This window comes from Indicator indicator, chromosome 13 (assembly GCF_027791375.1).
Source record: "Indicator indicator isolate 239-I01 chromosome 13, UM_Iind_1.1, whole genome shotgun sequence".
Lineage (NCBI taxonomy): Eukaryota > Metazoa > Chordata > Aves > Piciformes > Indicatoridae > Indicator > Indicator indicator.
In genome coordinates this window covers 13760418-13781348 of record NC_072022.1, presented here as the reverse complement: position 1 = coordinate 13781348, position 20931 = coordinate 13760418, and the positions used below count along the sequence as shown (strand labels likewise).

Here is a 20931-nt window from a genome sequence, read left to right as displayed (position 1 = left end):
TACCTTAATTTATAAATCATACTCTAAGAAATTTTTACTGTGTTAGAATGTTTCAGAGGTAAGAGGGCAGTCTTTGAGAGCCGTTACTGAAATTTGCACAAGCATGTATTATCCTGTGTTATCAAAACTGTATTGTAAGCACAGCTTAACTGTGTTTTGCCTCTAGCTGCAAACCCTTCTAGCAAACAAAGCAACCTTTAAATTTAACAAAAATTTCATATTTGTATTTTCTGTTTAGAAAATGTCACGATAGCTTTCTGGGGTTTTTTTCTGTCTCAGAAGATCTGCAATTGGGCTCATTTCAGTTCAGCAGATTGCAAAGTCATAGATTTTCGATATCTGTCTATCTTCAAAGCAAGAGAAAACACTTCAGTAAAATACATTTCACTTTCTGAAGGCTGATCAGAAGAGTCTTGAGGTCATTCTAGGGACCTGGATGAATTCATAGCGCAGAGTAACAATATTTGGTCACCACACAGTGACTGGGTCGTTAGGGGGTGGGAGCCTGACTTGCTTGCTGCATTTGTGCTGCCCTATGATGAGCTAGCAGCTTTTGCTGCCACTGGTGGTACAGGAATTGGGGTTGCTCCTGTGTGTATTCAGCTGTCTCTCATGGATTGCGCAAGTGGTTTCTTCCCCAGTTTACAAATCTATTCCCACTCACTCCTGTGGTTGTTTTGGATTATCTGCTGACATGATAGGCTACCTGTAATCCAAGCACATGTTTCGCTTCTTTGTTCCTCCTCACTCAGAGTGATGTAGGTATGACACTGAGCTTTTGCTTCTTTTCAGTCATGAGTTGTGGGATGGTAACTGCAGGGATCTCTGACTTGTCAGTAGAGGTTTGTTGTGTTCTCCTGATCTTGCTGGCTTATTCTTTAAGTTGTAATGGGAGCAGATTTCTGATTATGCACTCACCTTCTTGTGAAATAGTTTCTTCTCTGGCTTTAGCTTGTAACCCTTACTGTGGAGTCTGGTAGCTTTCCTATACATAAATCGTTAGCTAACTTGAGTATTTTATTGTCATTATTTGGTTTCAAAAGTATTCTCTCCTTTTCTGAAGCCAAGAAGTTGTTTTTTTTATGAAGCATGCTGTTCTGATTATTGTCTCTCTGCACTGTTTCAAGGTAGTTTTGCTATGACAGCATTAGTAGCTTCAGTCTGTCACTGAAATTCATAAACCAGTTCTGTGAACTTAGATGTGTGTTCTCACAGAGAATTACATTCCAGTTTAGAGATGAGGCCATGAATCTGCTAATGAAAATCACTGTTACACTGTGGCTTGATTTTGGTATTCTTAATTATACTTTGGTTTTCTGTGAGGTCTTACATTAACACTTTGTTAATGTGTGAAACCCAGAGCATACTTCACTTGGAAGCAATAGCAAAACTTCTCCTGACTTTGGGTTATATTTGAATTTCAATCCTAAAAAATAGTTGCTGTGTTGAGACAATGTCATGCTGGATGATCCGGTGTTTTCCTTTTCAATCATGGCTTCTTAGGACACGTGGTCCCCCTGTTTAATCATGCCTCAGTCCAATGTGTTTGAGCTTTTTTATTCCCTTCTCTTCTGATTTATTAAAAATACGCTTGCATGGATTTTTGTTTGTAATTCCAAATTTGGAAAAATTAATGAATCCATTATGCAAAAATTGTATTTACATGAGTTATTTTTGATCATTTGCAGGTCTTGACAGCAAAAGAAAGAAAAACACAGATAGATGACAGAAATAAGTTGACGGAGCATTTCATTATTGCACTTCCTATGTTACTATCAAAGGTACATTTTTCAGCACAATAAATCTCACTGGTATTTACAACTGTTTATGGTTTTCACTCTGTACTGTAGGAGTTTGTTTTATACTTGACTGTTTTGTGTTTTGTTTTTTTCTGTTTGTTTGTTTCTTTCAATGATGTTCTAGTATTCTGCTGATGCTGAGAAGGTTGCAAATCTCCTGCAGATCCCTCAGTATTTTGATCTGGAAATCTATAGCACGGGCAGAATGGAAAAGGTATAGTACCCTGGGCAAGAAGGCTGATTCGTTGCAAGATCTGACTGCTGTGCAGTACCATGGTACTGTACCCTCACTTGGCTTATTAGTTATCTAACCTTTATTTGGTGTATTCTTTGAGTGACTTTTTCTTTGAGCTTGATTGTTCAGGTTGTTAAGGTGAAAACTGAACTTCTTTTCTGATCTGCAGCATCTGGATGCCTTACTGAAACAGATTAAGTTTGTTGTGGAAAAGCATGTGGAATCAGATGTTCTCGAAGCATGCAGCAAAACCTACAGCATACTCTGCAGTGAAGAATATACAATCCAGAACAGAGTTGACATAGCCCACAGCCAACTTATCGATGAATTTGTGGATCGATTCAACCATTCTGTAGAGGATCTGCTACAGGAGGTTTGTTTTCTTAAAATGAGTTTAGTTAGACTACCTAAAATACACCATGATAATCTCCAGAAAAGCGTTCTTACAAAGTCATGTAATTATCCATCTGAAGATGTCATGGAGCAGCAACTATTTCTAATGATTTGGAGCTATTTCTCTGCATAGAATATCCCTTGGACTAGCCAGTAGACCTGCAAAGCACTGATGCTGTAAAAGATGACATGGCAATCCTGCTTCTGAAAGTTTAGTATAGTATTTAAACAGTCCACATGAAAAATTAAATAGATGAATGCGTGAGAGCTGATGAAAAATGAAAAGAAAGATGCATTTATATTAATGCTTCTGGTGATTTCCAGTAGTCACAAATGGATATTCAGGCAGCAGAATCAAGACTGGATTATGTCGTGAATGGAAGAGAGGATTTAGTAAAATATTTATAATGGCATATTGAAGGAGTTCTGGAAAGAATGAAATAAAGATACAGGTCTGAAACCAGGAGGTACCTGGGATTTACTTGTAAGAATTTATGCTTCAAAATACTTAAGACGGAATACGTTAAATAAGAACAGAAATCATAGTAGTTTTTTCTTGCTTTACATCAATTTAACTTTGTGTAGCACTACTTAATGTGTTGTAATTCTCATGCTTTTTAAACATAACTTAGGGGCTACATAGACCTTTTTCTTCACTTCTGATCATGCACTGCACTGCAGCAGATACATTTAGGTTTTGACGTACACTAGAAGCAAGTTAACAGTCTCTGTTTTAGAATTGCATGTTAGAGAAAATGAGGGTTTTTCTGTCTTTAAGTAATATAGCGCACACAGGCATACTGTATATATGCTTTGTCACATTGCAGATTAAATAATTTTTCTATGGCTGTTGGAATGTACATGAGCAAAAAAGGCATAACCCACAGCAGTTAGTGCCCTGCTGTACAGTCTCTGATAGAACACATTTACCTTGCTGTCTACCTGTCTCCTATTTTATGTGTACCTTCTCAGAAACTTCTGAGCTGAACCTGAAAAAATAATCCAGAATTTGTGCTACACCACTGCCTATTTGTGTGTGGCAAGGTGTAGTCAATCTGCCAGGCTTCACCATACTTGTACTTGGACCATCGGTCACCGTACCACAAGGGTTTGATCCGCTTTGCCTGCTTAATAGCAGCACAAATGTCACAGTCATGGATGACTTGAGTGATAGCATCCATGGAAATGTCAATGGATCTGTCACGAGCCCATCGGTAGGTTGCATCTCTGCCTTGATGTCCTGACGAGTCATGGGCCCACCGAGCTAAGAACAGCTCACCTCGGTGTTTCCAGTCAAGATCAGGATCAGGATCAGAGTTTGTGTCCACCTGGGAAACTCTTGCAGCTAGATCTGCCTGATGGTTGTGTTGTTGTTCTTCAGTAGCTTTGCTCTTAGGAATGTGAGCATCGATGTGTCTCACTTTCACTGGGATTCTCTCAATGCGAGCAGCAATGTCTTGCCACAGATCTGCAGCCCAGATTGGCTTTCCTTTCCTCTGCCAGCCATTCTTCTTCCAGTCTTTCAGCCAACCCCACAAGGCATTGGCTACCATCCACGAGTCGGTGTAGAGATAAAGCTTTGGCCATCTCTCACGTTCAGCTACGTTAAGAGCTAGCTGGACAGCTTTTACCTCTGCAAATTGACTGGATTCTCCTTCTCCATCTCTCGCTTCTGCAACTCTGCGCGTTGGACTCCACACTGCAGATTTCCATCTCCGCTTGTTCCCAACCAGACGACAGGAACCGTCTGTGAACAAAGCATATCTCTTGTCATCATCAGACAGATCACTGTAAGGAGGAGCTTCCTCAGCACGAGCTACTCTCTCCTCTGGAGGCTTAGCACAGCTTGTGCCTTCTGGCCAGTTTGTGATCACCTCCACCAAACCAGGCCTTTTGAGATTTCCCATTCGAGCTCTCTGTGTTATTAGAGCCATCCACTTAGACCAGGTAGCATCTGTTGCATGATGTGGTGAAGAACCTTTGCCTTTGAACATCCAATTCAGAACTGGCAATCTAGGAGCTAGAAGAAGTTGTGACTCAGTTCCGATCACTTCAGAAGCAGCTTTCACTCCTTCATAAGCAGCTAAAATCTCTTTCTCTGTTGGAGTGTAGTTTGCCTCTGAGCCTCTGTAGCCACGACCCCAGAAACCAAGAGGACGTCCTCGTGTCTCCCCTGGAGCTCTTTGCCATAAGCACCAGGTTGGACCATTGTCACTCGCGGCCGTGTACAGAATGTTCTTAATGTCTGGACCAGTTCGGACAGGTCCCAGACCCATCGCTTGGACTACCTCTCGCTTGATCTGGTCAAAGGCTGCTTGTTGCTCAGGACCCCATTGGAAACTGTTTCTCTTTCGAGTCACATCATAGAGAGGTTTCACAATCTGACTGTATCCAGGAATGTGCAGTCTCCAAAATCCCACTATGCCTAAGAAACGCAGAGTTTCTTTCTTGTTGATGGGATTTGCCATGGTGGAGACTCTGTTTATCATATCCATTGGGATGTGATGGCGACCATCTTGCCACCGCACTCCCAGAAACTGGATTTCCCTGGCAGGTCCTTTCATCTTGTCTCGCTTGATAGCGAAACCAGCTTGCAAGAGAATGTCAATGATTTTGTTACCTTTCTCGAAGACTTCTTCAGCAGTCTCACCCCAGACGATGATGTCATCGATGAACTGAATGTGTTCTGGAGCTCCACCTTTCTCCAAAGCATCATGGATCACTGCATGGCAGATGGTTGAACTGTGAATCCACCCCTGGGGCAAACGATTGAATGTGTACTGAATGCCTCTCCAGGTGAAAGCAAACTGAGGCCTGCATTCCTCTGCTATGGGAATAGAGAAGAAAGCATTAGCAATGTCTATGGTAGCATACCATTTGGCCTGCTTGGATTCCAGCTCATATTGGAGTTCCATCATGTCTGGCACAGCTGCACTCGTGGGTGGAGTTACTTCATTCAAGGCACGGAAATCAACTGTCAGACGCCACTCTCCATTCTGCTTTCGCACAGGCCAGATTGGACTGTTGAAAGGTGAATGAGTTTTGCTGATGACCTTCTGACTCTCCAACTGACGAATCAAGTTTTGAATGGGCACCAAAGAGTCACGGTTGGTTCTGTATTGTCTGTGATGCACAGTTTGAGAAGCAACCGGCAGCTTTACATCCTCTATCTCATGTTGTCCCACAACTGCAGATTCATCTTGAAAGCTCAGGTCTAATGGACAACTTCAATTTCCCTCCATCAATTTCTACAGTTGCTATTCCAAAAGCCCATTTGTAACCCTTAGGGTCTTTAAAACGCCCTTCTCTCAGAAAGTCAATTCCCAAAATACAAGGTGCATTAGGACCTGTTACAATAGTATGTTTCTTCCACTGCTTCCCAGTTAAGCTTATATCAACCTCTATCTTAAACAACTCTTGAGATCCACCAGTGACTCCCTGAATAGTTATAGATTCTCCCCCTTGATAATTTGATGGTATTATGGTGCACTGAGCTCCTGTGTCAACCAATGCCCTGTACTTCTGAAATTTTGAAGTGCCAGGCCACTGGATGTACACATCCCAATAGGTTCTGTTATCTCCATTATCCCTTACCTCCCCCTGGCGGAAGGCAGGGCACCCCTAATGGTGGGGATTACCTCCACATGTACAGCCGGCACAATGTCCAGCACCAGAATTAGGATCACTGTTGGAGCTATCAGAGTTGTTCTGGGAAACTGAGGAAGCGACAGCTACCCTCCTGGTATTGCTACCTCGGGATCTGCCCCTCTGCAGCTCCCGTAACCTCTTGAAAAGATCAGAAGTTGGTTGACCATCCCATCTGTTCATGTTCTCACCAAACTGATCACGCAGAGTTATCCAGATACTGCCACGTGATTGCCTCTGCTGTCTGTTTTGGTTTGACCTATTCTGGAATGGCCTTCTTGGAGCACGTCTGTTCCTAACAGCTGAAACTTGTATCCATCTGGAGGAAGAGGAATTAGAATCATCCCCCTTCATCAAGTTGGATATGGAGGTTTTAAGTTCCTCCTTCAGCTCTTTCATGCAATTCTTTATTTCTCCAGACAAAGTTTCAATGGCTGAAACCAAAGAAGTACGTGCAAGACTATCCTCCAATTGCCTCATTTGGTCAGTGAAATGGCCAACAGTGGGAGGCACTCCACCATAATTTCTTGCCACAATCCTGCTTGCCAGAATAGTAGCATAATTAGGAGGAGCAAGCTTAATGAGCTTTTTGGCAAGGCCTGTTCCAACAGGAATTTCGTCAGGATTCAGAGTCTTATGATCTCCATACATTACTTCTCTCACAGCAAACTCTCTCAGACGCTTGATTCCCTCAGCTATTGTGGTCCAAGGCTTAGGGTTCCATGGTAAATCATCTCTGCTGGGGTACCTCAGTGAGACTGCCAGTAGGAGGCGTGCCCACAGAGAAACTTTACCAATGCACTTGCCTAGATGCCTGTCTATGCCTGTATCCTTTGAGAGCATCCTCAACTGAGAGGCCGACTTGTCACCTACCACCAATGCTGGGGCTCCCATATCAAAACACCTGGCTAGCCAAGACAGGACTGGCTCATTATCTCCTCTGATGTAATCCTTCCTCACATGTCTAATTTCCTGTCTGGGTGCATTAGCTGACTGTATGTCATCCTCATCATCATCATCATCATCATCATCCTGAGGTCGCTGTCCCCATAATCCTATTTTAATCCTCCGTTGAATTTCTTTGAGTTCAGAGGCACTACCAGCAGTTGCTAATCTACCAGGGTCTACATCCTGACCTACATCTCCATCATCCATGTGTGGTCTCAAGAGGTCTACCAGAGTTTTAAGGCTAACCCTCTCTTCCTCATCAGAAGGATCTTTCTTAACAGAGGGACCCTGAGTAGAAGGACCCTCATCTCCATCTACACCATCTCCTGCAGCATCTGCATCTCCTCCTGCAGCTCCTTTACGCTTTCTGGTGATAGTGGCAACCAAATTTACTGGCTTGGTTTTCACATTTACAGCAGAGTTGGAAGAGCAAGTAGCCTTATGTCTTTCTTGACACAGTGCTATCAGTAGCCATATGATTATTCCAAGAAGCAACAAAATTAAGGCAAGCACAAGATATTTAGGGTACCACTGGTTCCAAAGACCCTCTGTAGTTGTAAGAGGAGTAACAAACTCATATGTGTCTGCTAGCAGATCCATAGTTGAGTTACCATAGCTTCTTAGCCCAATAAGACCACAACAGAATTCACCAACATTCAGTAACTTGTTCTTAACCCAAAGAAACGACTTATATGCCACATATCTCACAATCTTGTCTATCATGCAAGAAATGGCCCATCTGTAGACAATTGCACCAATAATAGATGAAATAGAATGACTCAGAATCCAAAACAGCTTCATTTTGCTTCCTAATCTGAGCAGAAATAAATCAAACAAGCAATCGAGCCCCGAGTTGGAGCGCCGAAAATAAAAAGTGTGTCGGTGTGAGCTGAAATTCCCCCCCACCAACAATAACCAGGCTAGCTCAGTCTGGAAGCAAATGAAAAGCTGTATTTACAAGCAGAGTCTAAAATCTACAGTGAAATGCAATGAATATGTACAAATATACAAAATTCACAACATTCACAAATATATACAATCAACAGAAAAAGCACAACCGATCTCCCTTTGCTTCCCCCCAAGGGGATCCTCCCAAAGGGGCCTCCCTCTCCCAGGAGCTTTCCCCCCCAGACCCCCCTGGACAGAGAAGCACAGTTAGTTAAGCAGAAAGTTGTTAACTTAGCTGCCAAGGTCAGTACGTGTTATCTTCAGCCAGAAGAGAAGAAGAAACAGCAGCCAGACAGCCCAGCAGCTGCCCCCACTGCCGAACGCAGAATGTGCCGAATGCCTACTTTGTTTTGGGTAATAGTTCTTAAACATTTCTATCTATCCAATGGAAGTGTTTAGAACAATCGTTATTTTGCTTTCTTACACCCAATAGTGACTTATTTACATTCTTTCACTTTCTCTGTTCTGAACTTTGCAAGGAAAAATTAAAAAGACGGTTTCAAACCATCACACAAGGAAATCCTTTCAGCTCATGCCAATTCTGTGTCTCGGTGTCTTACAAATGTGGATTTTGGAAGTTCCTCATCTCTGGTCAGCAGGACCAAAAACTCTAAAACAGAAACCTTGGGGAGTCTGTTGCTGTCATGGGTAATAAAAAGGGCTAAAGGACTGCCAGCACAAAGATCCAGCTTCAGAACCAACCATATTCTCCACACCAGCTGTCCAGCAACTAATTACTGTAAATAGTGGTCTTTGCTCTTTCCAGCAGTACCATTAACACAGGTTCAAGAACATGAAAGTCCTCTAATTTTCCACTATCCCCACACCACTGGCACCAAGGTTCAGTCTGGCTGTATATGCAGGGACGAGTCTCCTATGTTGTTTCTCCAAACCTGGCTCCTGGAATCTTCATCTTATTTTTTTCCTGCCACACTCAGATCAGCAAGAAGCATTTCATTCATAGTGTCTTGCCTTGAGATGGAAGAAAATGCTTAGGGGATTTTTCAAGAATCAGTCCAAGAAGCAAGCAGAATCCCGATTCTTTGGCACTGACTTCTCATTTCTGTTACACTGTCTTGTTGTGTAGGACATTATGAAAAGGTCGTCTTCTAGTTTTTTTCTCATAGTTTTATCATGGAACTTCTGCAAAGCAAATGCCACGTTTGGTCTTTCTGGAGACAGCTGTGTAACAAAGGGAAATTAGATCTTTTTGAGGACAAGCAGCTTTTTTAGAAGAGCCACCTTGAAGCTTTCACATGGCTCAGCTGTCGCAACATTATTCATCTGTGGATTTAGAGACAGCATTCCATTGCCTGGAGAGTTTCACTAAAGATCCAGTCACCATTTCACAAGTATTACTGGGACACCCATAGATGTTTTTTTCAACCATAATCCTAAACTCAGCAAAAAAAGGCACAGTTAGTCTTTCTTATTTCTGACATACCCATTCTCTTCTACACAGTAGCTTTGAAGAGGAGTCAAGACAAGAACTAGTCCTCTAGTTCTGTCAGCTCTCCTTCTGTCACAGACACCCTTCTAAAAGCCAGCAGTCCAGCTAGTGTTGACTGCTTTACTGTAGCATCAGACCTCTTGTTCTCTGATCTGAGGAGGTCCAGTGCTGTCGTCTTTGCAGGCAGCTTCTCTTTCAACAGCACCACAGTGTGAAGGATGCTCTGAGACGTACTAGGCAGGAAACAAAGCCTGAACTCCTGAAGTACTGTGGGCTAGTGGCACAACTTGAGGCCACTTCCTCTTGTGCTATTGCTAGTTACTTGGGAGAAAAGACCAACTCTCATCTCTCTGCAATCTCCTTTCAGATGTACAGAAGAATTAAGAGGTTTAGATCCCCATAAAAAGGGAGTGTGGAGGTCTGATGTGATATAGAGAAAGATGTGAAGACAAAACAAAAACAGAAGTAGGAGAAAGCAAGGAAGAGAATAGTGGAAATAAGGATTTAAAAATTTGGCCTTTGTGATATTCTTTGAGTGATGATGGCTATTTCATCATTTTAAAGATATTTTAACTTTGGAAAATGTACATCCTTAGATCCAAGGAAGTATCCTACTTCTTTATGACTTCTTGCTAGGTTAATGAGAGAAATATTCATCAAGAGTTGCAACTGAGGGCAGGAAAATGTCTGAAGTGTTAGGCTTCTAACTGGAGGAGAAATCATCAAAGTGAAATGGAATCATAGAATTGTCAGGGTTGGAAGTGACCTCAGGGTTTGGCAGGGACACCTCACACTAGATCAGGTTGCGCAGAGCCCCATCCAGCCTGGCCTTAATGGAGAATTGTCACAAGTGGGTTTTCTGTTTGCAGAAAGCTGCTGGGAAAATTAAGTTTAGGAAGTACTTTATTTCCACTTGTTGCACAGAGAGAATTTGCAGTACAGTTTGCATTAACTCTTAGGATTTATGATCATTTGAAACGCAAGATAGAAAAAAGTAAATGTAAAATAATTCCACAGTCTTTATTCTTGGACAGTTGTTTCCCTTATTTGTAAAATCTAAATTAAAAAACAAACAAACACCACCCAGCAGCAATGAAGAATTTGAAAAGAAAGACGTTTTCCCATTGATCATTGGGTTTAAAAAAAAAAAAAAAAAAAAACAAAAAACCCCACCAAACACTTACTGCTGACATCTGCAGGTTTGTGGCGTAGAACAAGGTAAGCATTTGGCTTTGTGTAGCATGTTCAACAGCTGATGTTTGAAGCTGATGGTTCAGTCCTTCTGTAAAATAAGGTAGAACTCAGATTTTATTCTTGGGAATGATTTCTACTGCTAGAGGATACTGTATTAACAAAGTGACACTGCGGGTGATACTGCTTATTTCCTAGTGCTGTGCTGTGGTTCTTTAAATATTATTTTTATGAAATCTATGTATGGAATCAGCCAGGTTTGGTGTCAGCATAAACTCTCAACGAAGTCTGCTCCTCCCTGTGCGGTACTGTGCTCTTCTGGATTGCTGAATTCTCTTAATGGGTTTCCTTTCATTTTCAGGGAGAAGAAGCTGATGATGATGACATATACAATGTGCTCTCCACGTTAAAGAGATTAACCTCTTTTCACAAGTAGGTGACCCTTTTTTCCCCTCAAGAATTTACCATTAATTTTGTAATTTCAATGGGTATCAGTTAGCCAAGATGGCCAAGAGTCACAAAGCATTTCTTCTTTATCACAAGATCTAGAGGACCTTGCTTCTGCCACTTTTTTAATACGAATTGATTTTAGTGTTTTCATTTCTCTCTTATTTGTACTTAGTCTTCACAAACCCTGAATTCTGTGTTGAATCATGGTATGAAATGGTTCTGAAGTATTTATTTTTTGTTTCCATTTAGCAAGAGTCCCACAGAAATCATTAAATCATTACTAATTTCCATAGAGCAGCAGGCTGACACGTGCAAATTAGGTTTTCAGTCTCCCTGGTAACTAGGGAGCCACTAGAAGTGCTAGAGCCACTTCTGCCTTTTCTGAGAGGACTGGTGAAAGCTACAGTTCAAATCCAAGAAAGAAGCACAAATCTGAAGGCTTTTCTGAGAGTCTCTCATATATATATTTTTTCGTTTAGGGTTCCAAATCTCTAGAGAGTTAATTCAGACAATGAAGCAAGCTTTGTAGAATTACAGACAAATTAGGGTTGGGGACACCTAACTTCACTTTCAAAAAACAGGACAGAGAAAAGAATCAAAGCTGAAAAGCAGCTGTGTGTAAGTTCTCAGATGATTAGTTATTTATGATTACAGTTCAATGGGAATTTCTAATTAATAATCTGCTTGCATATAAAGAAGCAATGAAATCTTTTCATTACTCTTCTGAATGTTACTTCTGATACAATTTCTTTGTGTAACAATCACACCATCTGAGACTGAATTCTTGCCAGACCTTCAGCTGTGAGATTGGGATCTTCAATTCCATACTTGTATTGAGCATTCTCACCTCAGAGAACAGTGGCTATTGCCTGATACTGTCATTGTCTGTCAGCAGCTGGGAGCCAAAAAAATTAAGTTAGTGGAAGAAATTGAGACTGCAACTGAACAGCTGATACCTTTCAGATCATCTAAAAGTGCACTGATAAGGTAGTTGCTGATGCTTTGAAAAGAAATGTTTAATTCCCTCTCTTGTTGCATTGAGAGACACTCCACTATACTCTGTCTGTGCTTGTGTTTCCTTGGTTGCTACTGCTTGTTCATATTTTAGGAAAAAGAATCGCAGCAAGGTATTAAGACACATGATAGGGGATAATCAGAAAAGCATTCCAGTCCAAAAGAGATTTCCCAAGCCTGAGCTAATCCTTTTTCTGAGAGGGTCACAACAACAAAAGGTTCCTAGCACACTTCTAAATTTATGTCTTTTGATCAGAAAAAAAAATTGTCATTACAATGTTTCCTTCCAAATTTTCAGAGTATAATAATACGTTTTCTTGAGGTCTTCTGATTAGAACACAGGGAGTAGATACTTGAGCTGCTTCTTTTTGCTAAGGCTTCACTGACATTTACAGCATTTTTTTCTTTCTTTATGTGCATGAAGACAGTTTTTCTGTACTGACTTCAGCCCAGTTCAGCTGAGCTTTAGAAAATCACTGAATGGTAGTCATTGGAAGGGACCTCAGGAGACTTTCTAGTCCAACCCTCTGCAAATGCAGCTTTAACATATGACACATCAGTGCTGTAGTAGTTTGTGAGCAGCAAAATATCAGCATTTCTTATTTAATTACTTCAGTTAATTGAGTGCAAGACACATGAATCTTATGCGTCACCTCTGTCACTCTGGGTGCACTTCTTGCTACTGATGTGTACAGGGAGTTGTTTCACATCTAGAAACGAGGATTGTTGGTATCACAGTGCAGTAGTCCTCAAATGTAATAGGGAATTTGATTTGATTCCTTCCTGCCTCCACACTGACTTCATAAGCCTGCAGTGGCTCAGCTGTGGGCTTTACTTCATCTCACAACCTTCTGTCAGAAACATATAATCACAGAATCACTAAAGTTGGAAAAGACCTCTAAGATCATGAAGTTGAACCATCAACCCAACACCACCATGCCTGCTAAACCATGCCCCAAAGTGCCATATCTACATTTTTTTTTTAACACCTCCAGGGCTGGTGACTCTGCTACCTGCCTGGGCAGCCTGTTCTAATGCCTGACCACTCTTTCAGCAAAAAAATGTTCCTAATATCCAAACTAAACCTCTCCTGCTGCAACTTGAGGCAATTTCTTCTTGTCCTATCACTAGTTACCTGGGAGAAAAGAACAACCTCTACCTGATTCTGACCTCCTTTCAGGTAGTTGTAGAGAGCAGTAAGATCTCTCCTTAGCTTCCTTTTCCCCCTCAGCAGACAGAAATATCTAAAGGGATGAAATCTTGATGAAATTAGGAACCTTATTTTCTGTAGTCCATGAAAAGTCTCTGACATGGAAAGGGCTAAAGAAAAGTTGTGTGTTGTATGGATTTTCATTCTCGGAACCTCTATGACAGCCTGAGCCTCTGAGGAGAATTGTGTTGTATCCAAGGTACCTCTGTAACCATCGCTTTGATTGACAGCTGCCTGACATGGAGGGCTCTAGAATGAGATTGCAGGAATAGGATAGGTTTTATTTCTGTATTCTCTGCAGGGTAATAATCTATGCTAATATCTAGCTCTGCACACCAAGGAGATTTTACTGCTTTAATTACAGCACTGTAATTAAGGAGGCAGAACTCTGCCTTTCTAGCAACCCTGTGATTTGCTGAAGCAGCATCCATGTGCTTTATATCCACTAGTCAGAGGCAGTTCTCTGACACCCTATAATTTTTTTATGAGACATTTTATTTTCCTGCTTCTAAAACCATCCAGAGTCTAAGGCAGAGGGAGTATTTTTACATTTGTATTCCCTTTTTTTGAGGTTTTCCTTTTGTTCAGTTCATGGATTTGAATTAGAAGTCAAGATGCACCTTGGCTTAATGACACAATCCTAGAGTGAATACTTCTGTTGCTCTCAGCACAAGGACATCAGTTGTTATGCTTTCTGTGAAACCTGTATCAGTGAGATCGTCCAGGGCTGGCACGTTCCAGGCTGAAAAGTATTTCATTACTGAGGGTTTCAACAGGATCTAGATCCTTCCAGTCTTGGTTCAACCTCTGTCCATTTTGGAACTAGAGGATTATTCTTCCTGGCTGAGCAGGGTAGTTAATTATTTTAACACAGTCGGTCGGGTCCAAAGCAGGGCAGACACAAAGGGGTAGGGGAAGGGACCCTATCTTTGTGATCAAGATGCTGGGATGAAAGGGAGCCAGATAAAAGAGGCTTCTTTAATCTAAGATAGACTTGCTAATTCAGTCTGAGTATCATTTCTTCCAGGTGAGCATTTTAATCACCATGTTTCCAATTACTCAGAAGTGGCTTGCTCTTTTATAAACATATTCTAAACTCCTTCAAATTATCTTAGTTTAATTCTACTGTAGAAAAATAGATGTTAAACCTAAATTATTGTTTTGATGAGAGAAAGTTTTTTGTCTTTCAGGCAGCCTGAACATGTTGTAATTTCTTTTGTATTTCTCAGTTCGGTATTAAAAAAGCCATATGGTAAACTGCTGAGGTGTGTAAGGCTGTAGAATGTGTGTTGCTAATCTCATTCGTATTCTTCCTGCTGGTAATCAGATTGGTACAACTGAAATGCGAAACTATGAATGGGAGTTGACAAACACCAGCTCTGTCTCATGTCCAGGTGCTGCTTACCTTAGATATTTTAGGCTATTTAGTATCCAGTGATAATGAGTATTATTTTTCTCCAAATGATACGGCAGAAAAACAAGTAACCTTTTGCTTAAAGCCATTTTCCATTCAGTACATACTGCTATGTTTGACCAGAGCTTCTGCTGCAGTGCCAGAGAACAGAGGAAAGATGATGTAGAGGCAGCACTGAGAAGCTCATAGCTACGCTTAAGTGCTCTTTAAAGGTGTACAGTATGCAGAGAGTTTATCTCCTCCCTACAAAAATCCCACATAGTAAAACATTTTTCCTTGATTATCCCAAAGCTAGACTCCTGCTTTTAACATGGTGTGAACTGATGGGGCAGCTGCTTTGTCAGCAGGTGTTTTTGTCTTTGCTTTGCAAAAACACCAAAGCTCTCTGAGCTACCAGGTCAGGCTGTGTTCTCACTGTGATGTGAAGGTCTGAGGAACACAACTAATCTTTCTTTTTTACCTCTCATTCTAGTGCTCACGATCTCACAAAATGGGATCTGTTCAGTAACTGCTACAGATTACTAAGAACTGGAATTGAACATGGAGCAATGCCAGAACAGGTATAGTTAGCAACACCTGCACTGCATCATTTGGGGAGTCAACATTTTAAAGAGTCAGGTCATAGATAAATGTAAAAGATTAATGTACTAGATTTTAGGTATTTAGGGGAGAACATGGATGTATGTTGTAGTGCTAGAAGGTGACATATATTCAATTCTGTGGTTTTCGAGCTACTTGCCTCACCTTTCTTATCTGAAAAGTGAGGGGTAACTCATGTTCCTGGGTGTGAACAGCAATGAATAAATCATTAAATTTAATATACTGAAATCCAACATTTTTAAACCTTGGCTGCAGTTAGAATTATCAGAAACTGTTCTTGTGCATGGAAGGGAAGAGAGAAGCTTATGAAAATCAGGAAGCAGAAGAATATTTAGCAAGGGTGCTGGCCAGCCTTTCCAGTGGAGTTCTTTTGGTGGATGTGTCTTGGATTTAATTTCCTCTTAGCTGGGTTTTAGTTCCTCATGGATGAACAGAGGAACCTTTTCACATTCTCCCAAGATTCCAGTTTAAACAGCAGACTGCCTATTCCAGCATTTCATTTTAATTTTATTTCATTCAGAAGCCAGTTGTTAATTCTAACTCATTTAGGAAAAAAAAAGTACTACATGAAATTGTGTGTAAGTATTTTTTAAAGAGGACCATATGGAGGACACACTGCCACACACCAAGTGAAAGTCATGGCTTTAAGCTGTGGGACTTTCTGCACTCTCTGCTGGGGTTGTGGGCCTGCAGATTAAAACTGTCCATGCAGCTACCAGTCATCTTCACGTTCTGGATTTAACAGTGGTATGGCTCCCCAATTACTTGTGTAAGATCTTTGGAAAAAAGTTCTGAAATCTGTACTCTTTTTGGTATTTCTTCCGGCAGTCCACTAGAAGGAGTTCACTGAGGAGGAATGCTTTGGTCTTCAATGATATCTTTCCAAAATTGTATTTTGTGTAGTGGTAAGAGCTGTTGCAAGGTTTGTTTGTTCTGGTGGGTTTTTTTTCTAGAAATTTGCTACACGTTCTTCTGACAATGAAACAAATTTCCAGACTGTTTTACTGATGAAATCTTATACAGGGGTATTTAGACAGAAGCTTTTAAACAGAGATACGTAGATTCTGGGTTGTACTACTATGCCATGACATCCACCTCTTCCTGTACTGTAATGCACAGTTGTCTGCTATTTCCCAGCATTTACACGTTTTTTTTTTCACCTGTAGTAGGCTGGTTTCCTATTGCACCAGACCAAGGGAAAACATAATAACCTTGAAAACAAACCGTGCTGCTCCTCTTTATTCTCTCCAAAATGCATTATAAAGTTTACATGCCCTTTACGGCTATGCTTGATGTTTCCACTCTGCTGAGATTCTTTGTGTTCCCTCTGTTACAGATAGTTGTTCAGGCGCTGCAGTGTTCCCATTACTCTATTCTCTGGCAGCTGGTGAAAATCACTGAAGGCTCCCCTTCCAAAGTAAGTAGATATTTGATCCTACAGATTTTACTGAAGACACCCAGCTTGCCTAGAAAGGCTTTAGACCTGATTCTCTGACTCCACCCACTGCACCATCATTTCATGTCATGATGTAACAGATACAAAATGTTTTTTTCATTTATTTGATACTTCAGGATCTCTTTACCATCACGCATGCATCTAAATAAGGTACACAAACAGCAAAAGCTTGTCTTTATCCAGCTGATTTTTAGATGTTTTTAATTGCTGAAGACACTGCATTTTACTGTGAGTTTTCATGTGTGGAGAAGTGATGTTGACAATAGTTGTAAAAATACTGTTGATCTGTACACCAAAGGTAGCTTCCTATTTATCTCTATTTACCCTGCTCACCTTTTTACTTACAGCTTTTATGTTGTTAAATAAAATGTAAGGTTTCTAGCACTGGCAGTCACTAATAAAACTCTTCATAAAAAGGAAGTGCATGCAAGTGGCAGGACAAGGTTAGATGTAACTTGTTGATTATACTTAACTTTTCCAGGACCTTTCCTTAGCTTTTTTCCCAATCATAGAATCATTTTGGTTGGAGAAGACCTTTAAGACCATTGAGTCCAAACAGAGGTCAACATCCTGTCTTTTTAGGGCTTTTTCAGAAATAGTACATCCAATTCAAATGGGATGAAAACCTCAGTAGTAAGTGTCCTTCCCCATCAACATCAAAAAGAAAAAGACAAAGTACAACTAAAACAAACATTTTATGCACATAAAAATACACGGTAAAATTTTGAGTTTTGAATATTGACATATATTGAAACATTTAAAAGTAGCTACTAGGAAAAAAAAGAATACTTGGTGTTCTTTATTCTGGTTCTCATTCCTATTTTCCCCACTTAGCTTCATTAGCTTCTTTATCATGCTGGTAGTATATAATATTACTTCTTTACTCCTTTTATAACTGAGAAAATTGAATACTTACTATTTCTTTTAAATTAACTCAGAATCTCATCAGAATAAATTATATGAAGTCCTCCTAGCCAGCAGCATTGTTAATGTTAGGAAGAAATTTTGCTTTGACAGAAGGAGCTAAGTAACTAAAAGTAAATCTGGGAGGCCATACATTGCCTTAGCCCTTATTCCATAAAACCAACACACCAAATTTCAATCTAGTGCTTCCCCAGTATGGAAAACTGGACTGCTGGATACCCATGTAGTGACTGAGTTGGGTATGAGGAACCAAGCACTTAGAGCAGGTGCACTTAGAGCACCCAGTCGACTCTCCAAGCCTGAACACTGTCTTCAACACCTTTATTAATTTTTTCCCCATGTACTGTGGTCTGTTTTGGGTCTGGCTTAGATGCCTTACCATTTTTGAAGATCCTCAGCAACTCTATCCTCCTACTTGCTGGGCCCTTTGAACAGCAGTGTGCAGAGTTGCCTTGCTCTGGGTGCAGATGTGAGACAGAGTTTGGTAAGATGCTCATCTCCCTTCACTGCATTTCTCTCTCTTTTTTTTTTCTTTTTTTGTTTTCTTTTTTTCAAGTAAATGCAATAAATGGCTGCAGTATAACATACTTCATATAACATAGATGGTGCAGAATGAGATCTGTCAGCATCACTGCAGAAAAGGTTTCCTATTTTCTGTGTCTAAATTACAGCAATACATACCATAAACTACAGCTAGTGACTAACATATACAGCATGTGTCTGTGTCTGTTAAGACCTGGTCAGAAGCTTTGCATTTTGATGTCAAAACATTAAACAGTGGACTGCTGTTTGCAGTGTTACTGTGATGGTCCAGATAAAGAGAAAAGGACGTTTATTTATTCCAGTGACTGAGTTTAAAAATAAGATTCTTTCTTTGTAAGAGACATAGATTTATGAGATGAATGCAGAATAATCTTGATCTTTCATGTATTTCTAACACTATTCTGATTCTTGCTAGTCAGTGTAGTTCATAGGAATAGAAGGAAGCATAGAATCATTAAGGATGGAAAAGACTTCTAAGATCAAGTCCAGCCATCAACCCAAAACCACCATGTCCGCTAAACCATTTCCGGAAGTGCCACATCTACATTTTTTTGAACACCTCCAGACTTTTACAGGAAAACTTCTGAGACAGTAATTTAACATGCAGCTCTGTCCAGATTTCTGGTATTACTTTGCCCTAGCTGTAATGATCTAAGGACAGAGGGAGGTGACAGTTTGCTGACTGAAGTGGTATCTTTAGTAGGCTAATGGATGTAACTGTGAAAATAAAAGAGGCTTTTGGACACACAAGCCATTCAGGTTTGAAATGAACGCAGATCACAAAGCAAAATAGAAGCTGAGAACAGTTGCTTCGTTTCTGTGAGGCAAACTGTTTGTGAGAGAACAGGACAAGGTCCTGGGTACTTAGAAGGGGGTGGGAGCAAGGGAAGGCAAGGTGGTAGAAAGTTACTAGCAGGGAAGTAGGAGCTGGATGGTGGGGAAGAGAAGGAAGATGAAAAGGCTAATGGGGAGAAGAGAATTTATCATATATCACGAAACTAAACCTGAGTCCTTGGTTGTCCGTGTCCCTTAGATTTATGAGTTTTTCTTCCCAGGCTCATGTTTAGAAGATGATTTTTTAGATTTTCCTTGAGCATCCAGGCTGAGAGATCAGAGATTGAGAGACTAATTTGTAAGAAATGTTCATCTCCTGCCAGCTGTGGCACTTGTGCGAGCTCCTGCTGGCACACAGTAGCTGCTCTGTTTCACCTAGTTAGTTACCATGTAGGCATTCAAGGCACAGGATGAAGTTTATTAACACTTTGGGGTTAAGTACAGCATTCAATGGTGTTAATGCTTCTCTGGGAGGAAGTGTTTTAGTTTGGTAGTAGTGGGCATTTATGGGCAAGTTTTACACCTTCATCATGTGTGCCCTGCAGCCGTGAGGTGTATGGTTTATAGGGATTCTGTGCATGGGGTGGGAGGTTCTGGTAAGGGTTTTTTCCTACCAGAAAGAAAGAAATGAGTTCTTTTGATCAGAGCTGACAATTGCTTACTACTTTTGTGTGTCAGTTCCAGGGTAGAGTCATGCACATGTTTATTGTTTTCTGAGAAAGACCTTACATTACAGCTATTGGACATGGTTTGCATTACGACCAACTGACTATATGAGGCAATACATATTGGTCTATAGGCTCTAGAGGTGTGTCAGGGAAAAATTGTTTGACTCCTGTGGTTTTAATCAAATTAGGATGAAGTCAGTCCTCTGATTTATTAACAACATGTAATTAACCTCCACTAGAAGTAGCAGCTTTACCGCAGGTAAACCATAATATTAGAGAGTTTTATAATGCTAATGCACATCTACGAATTTCAGACTACCCTGTTTACAAGTTACTCTGATCCCCTCCCCAGAGCACTCCACAGTCACACAGATGTCCTTGAGGTGTGGGTTCCTGCATGTTGCACCCCATACTGACAGCCCTTCAGATGGACATGGGCTATGTATGGTTCCCAGCAGTGAGAATGTGCCAACAGACCTAGGCAGTAATTGCAGTGCTGGGGTCTCTAACTTGGTTTGAGTGCTGCTTTGTTCCACCCTGAGGTTCTTCTCCATGATCACAGCTTTTCATGCTGCTTTTATGCTTCTTCACAAGGTGACTCCTCTTATTCTCAGAAAGTTTCTTGGTCTTCTCCTGGTTACTGTTTCATCTGGTCATTTTCAGTAAATTCGTTGCTAACTTTTCTCTTGCATAATCATTTTTTAGACAAACACCCCCTCAGAATGGGTACTTTTGGGTGTTCTGTTCATAGGCACCTGTTATACTCATGTTCTCATCACTTCAGCTGTTGTTTATCTAGGCTATCACCAGGAGGGTGCTCTGCAGATCCCCCTGCATTGTGTGATACCATGTGTAGATTACAGTTTTGATCAAAGAGCTTAAGGAAGCGATATCAGCATAAAAATGTTTCAAAGACATTTTAATAGAAGGGTTATAATTACTGATTATTTGAATTTGTAAGAAAATGCAAATATTCTGCCCAATAACAAAGATTCCACCAATCAAACACAGCGTAGAGTCAGGGCAAAACTATTTTTCAAGGTAGTCTGTGGGGAGAAAAGGGTGTCCAGTGGAGTCATCATGGTGTCTGAACAAACTGATTACTGAAAGGAAGGTTGCATCAGGTAAGAATGAAATATCCATGGGCTAATGCTCCAATCTTTACTCTTCCTCTTGTACATGTTCAGAGGAGTCTGAGGCCACAGAGAA

The 20931-nt window shown here is 40.8% G+C and overlaps 1 protein-coding gene across 1 annotated transcript in view; it reads left to right on the top strand.

Moving 5' to 3' along the window:
• STAG1 (stromal antigen 1) overlaps positions 1-20931 on the top strand; it is a 137411-nt gene that overhangs the window by 85687 nt on the left and 30793 nt on the right. Inside the window, exons 16-21 of the mRNA XM_054386236.1 lie at positions 1689-1781; positions 1924-2013; positions 2204-2407; positions 10971-11041; positions 15170-15257; positions 16634-16714. Coding sequence (XP_054242211.1) covers positions 1689-1781; positions 1924-2013; positions 2204-2407; positions 10971-11041; positions 15170-15257; positions 16634-16714 — 627 coding nt within the window. The remainder of the gene's footprint in view (positions 1-1688; positions 1782-1923; positions 2014-2203; positions 2408-10970; positions 11042-15169; positions 15258-16633; positions 16715-20931) is intronic.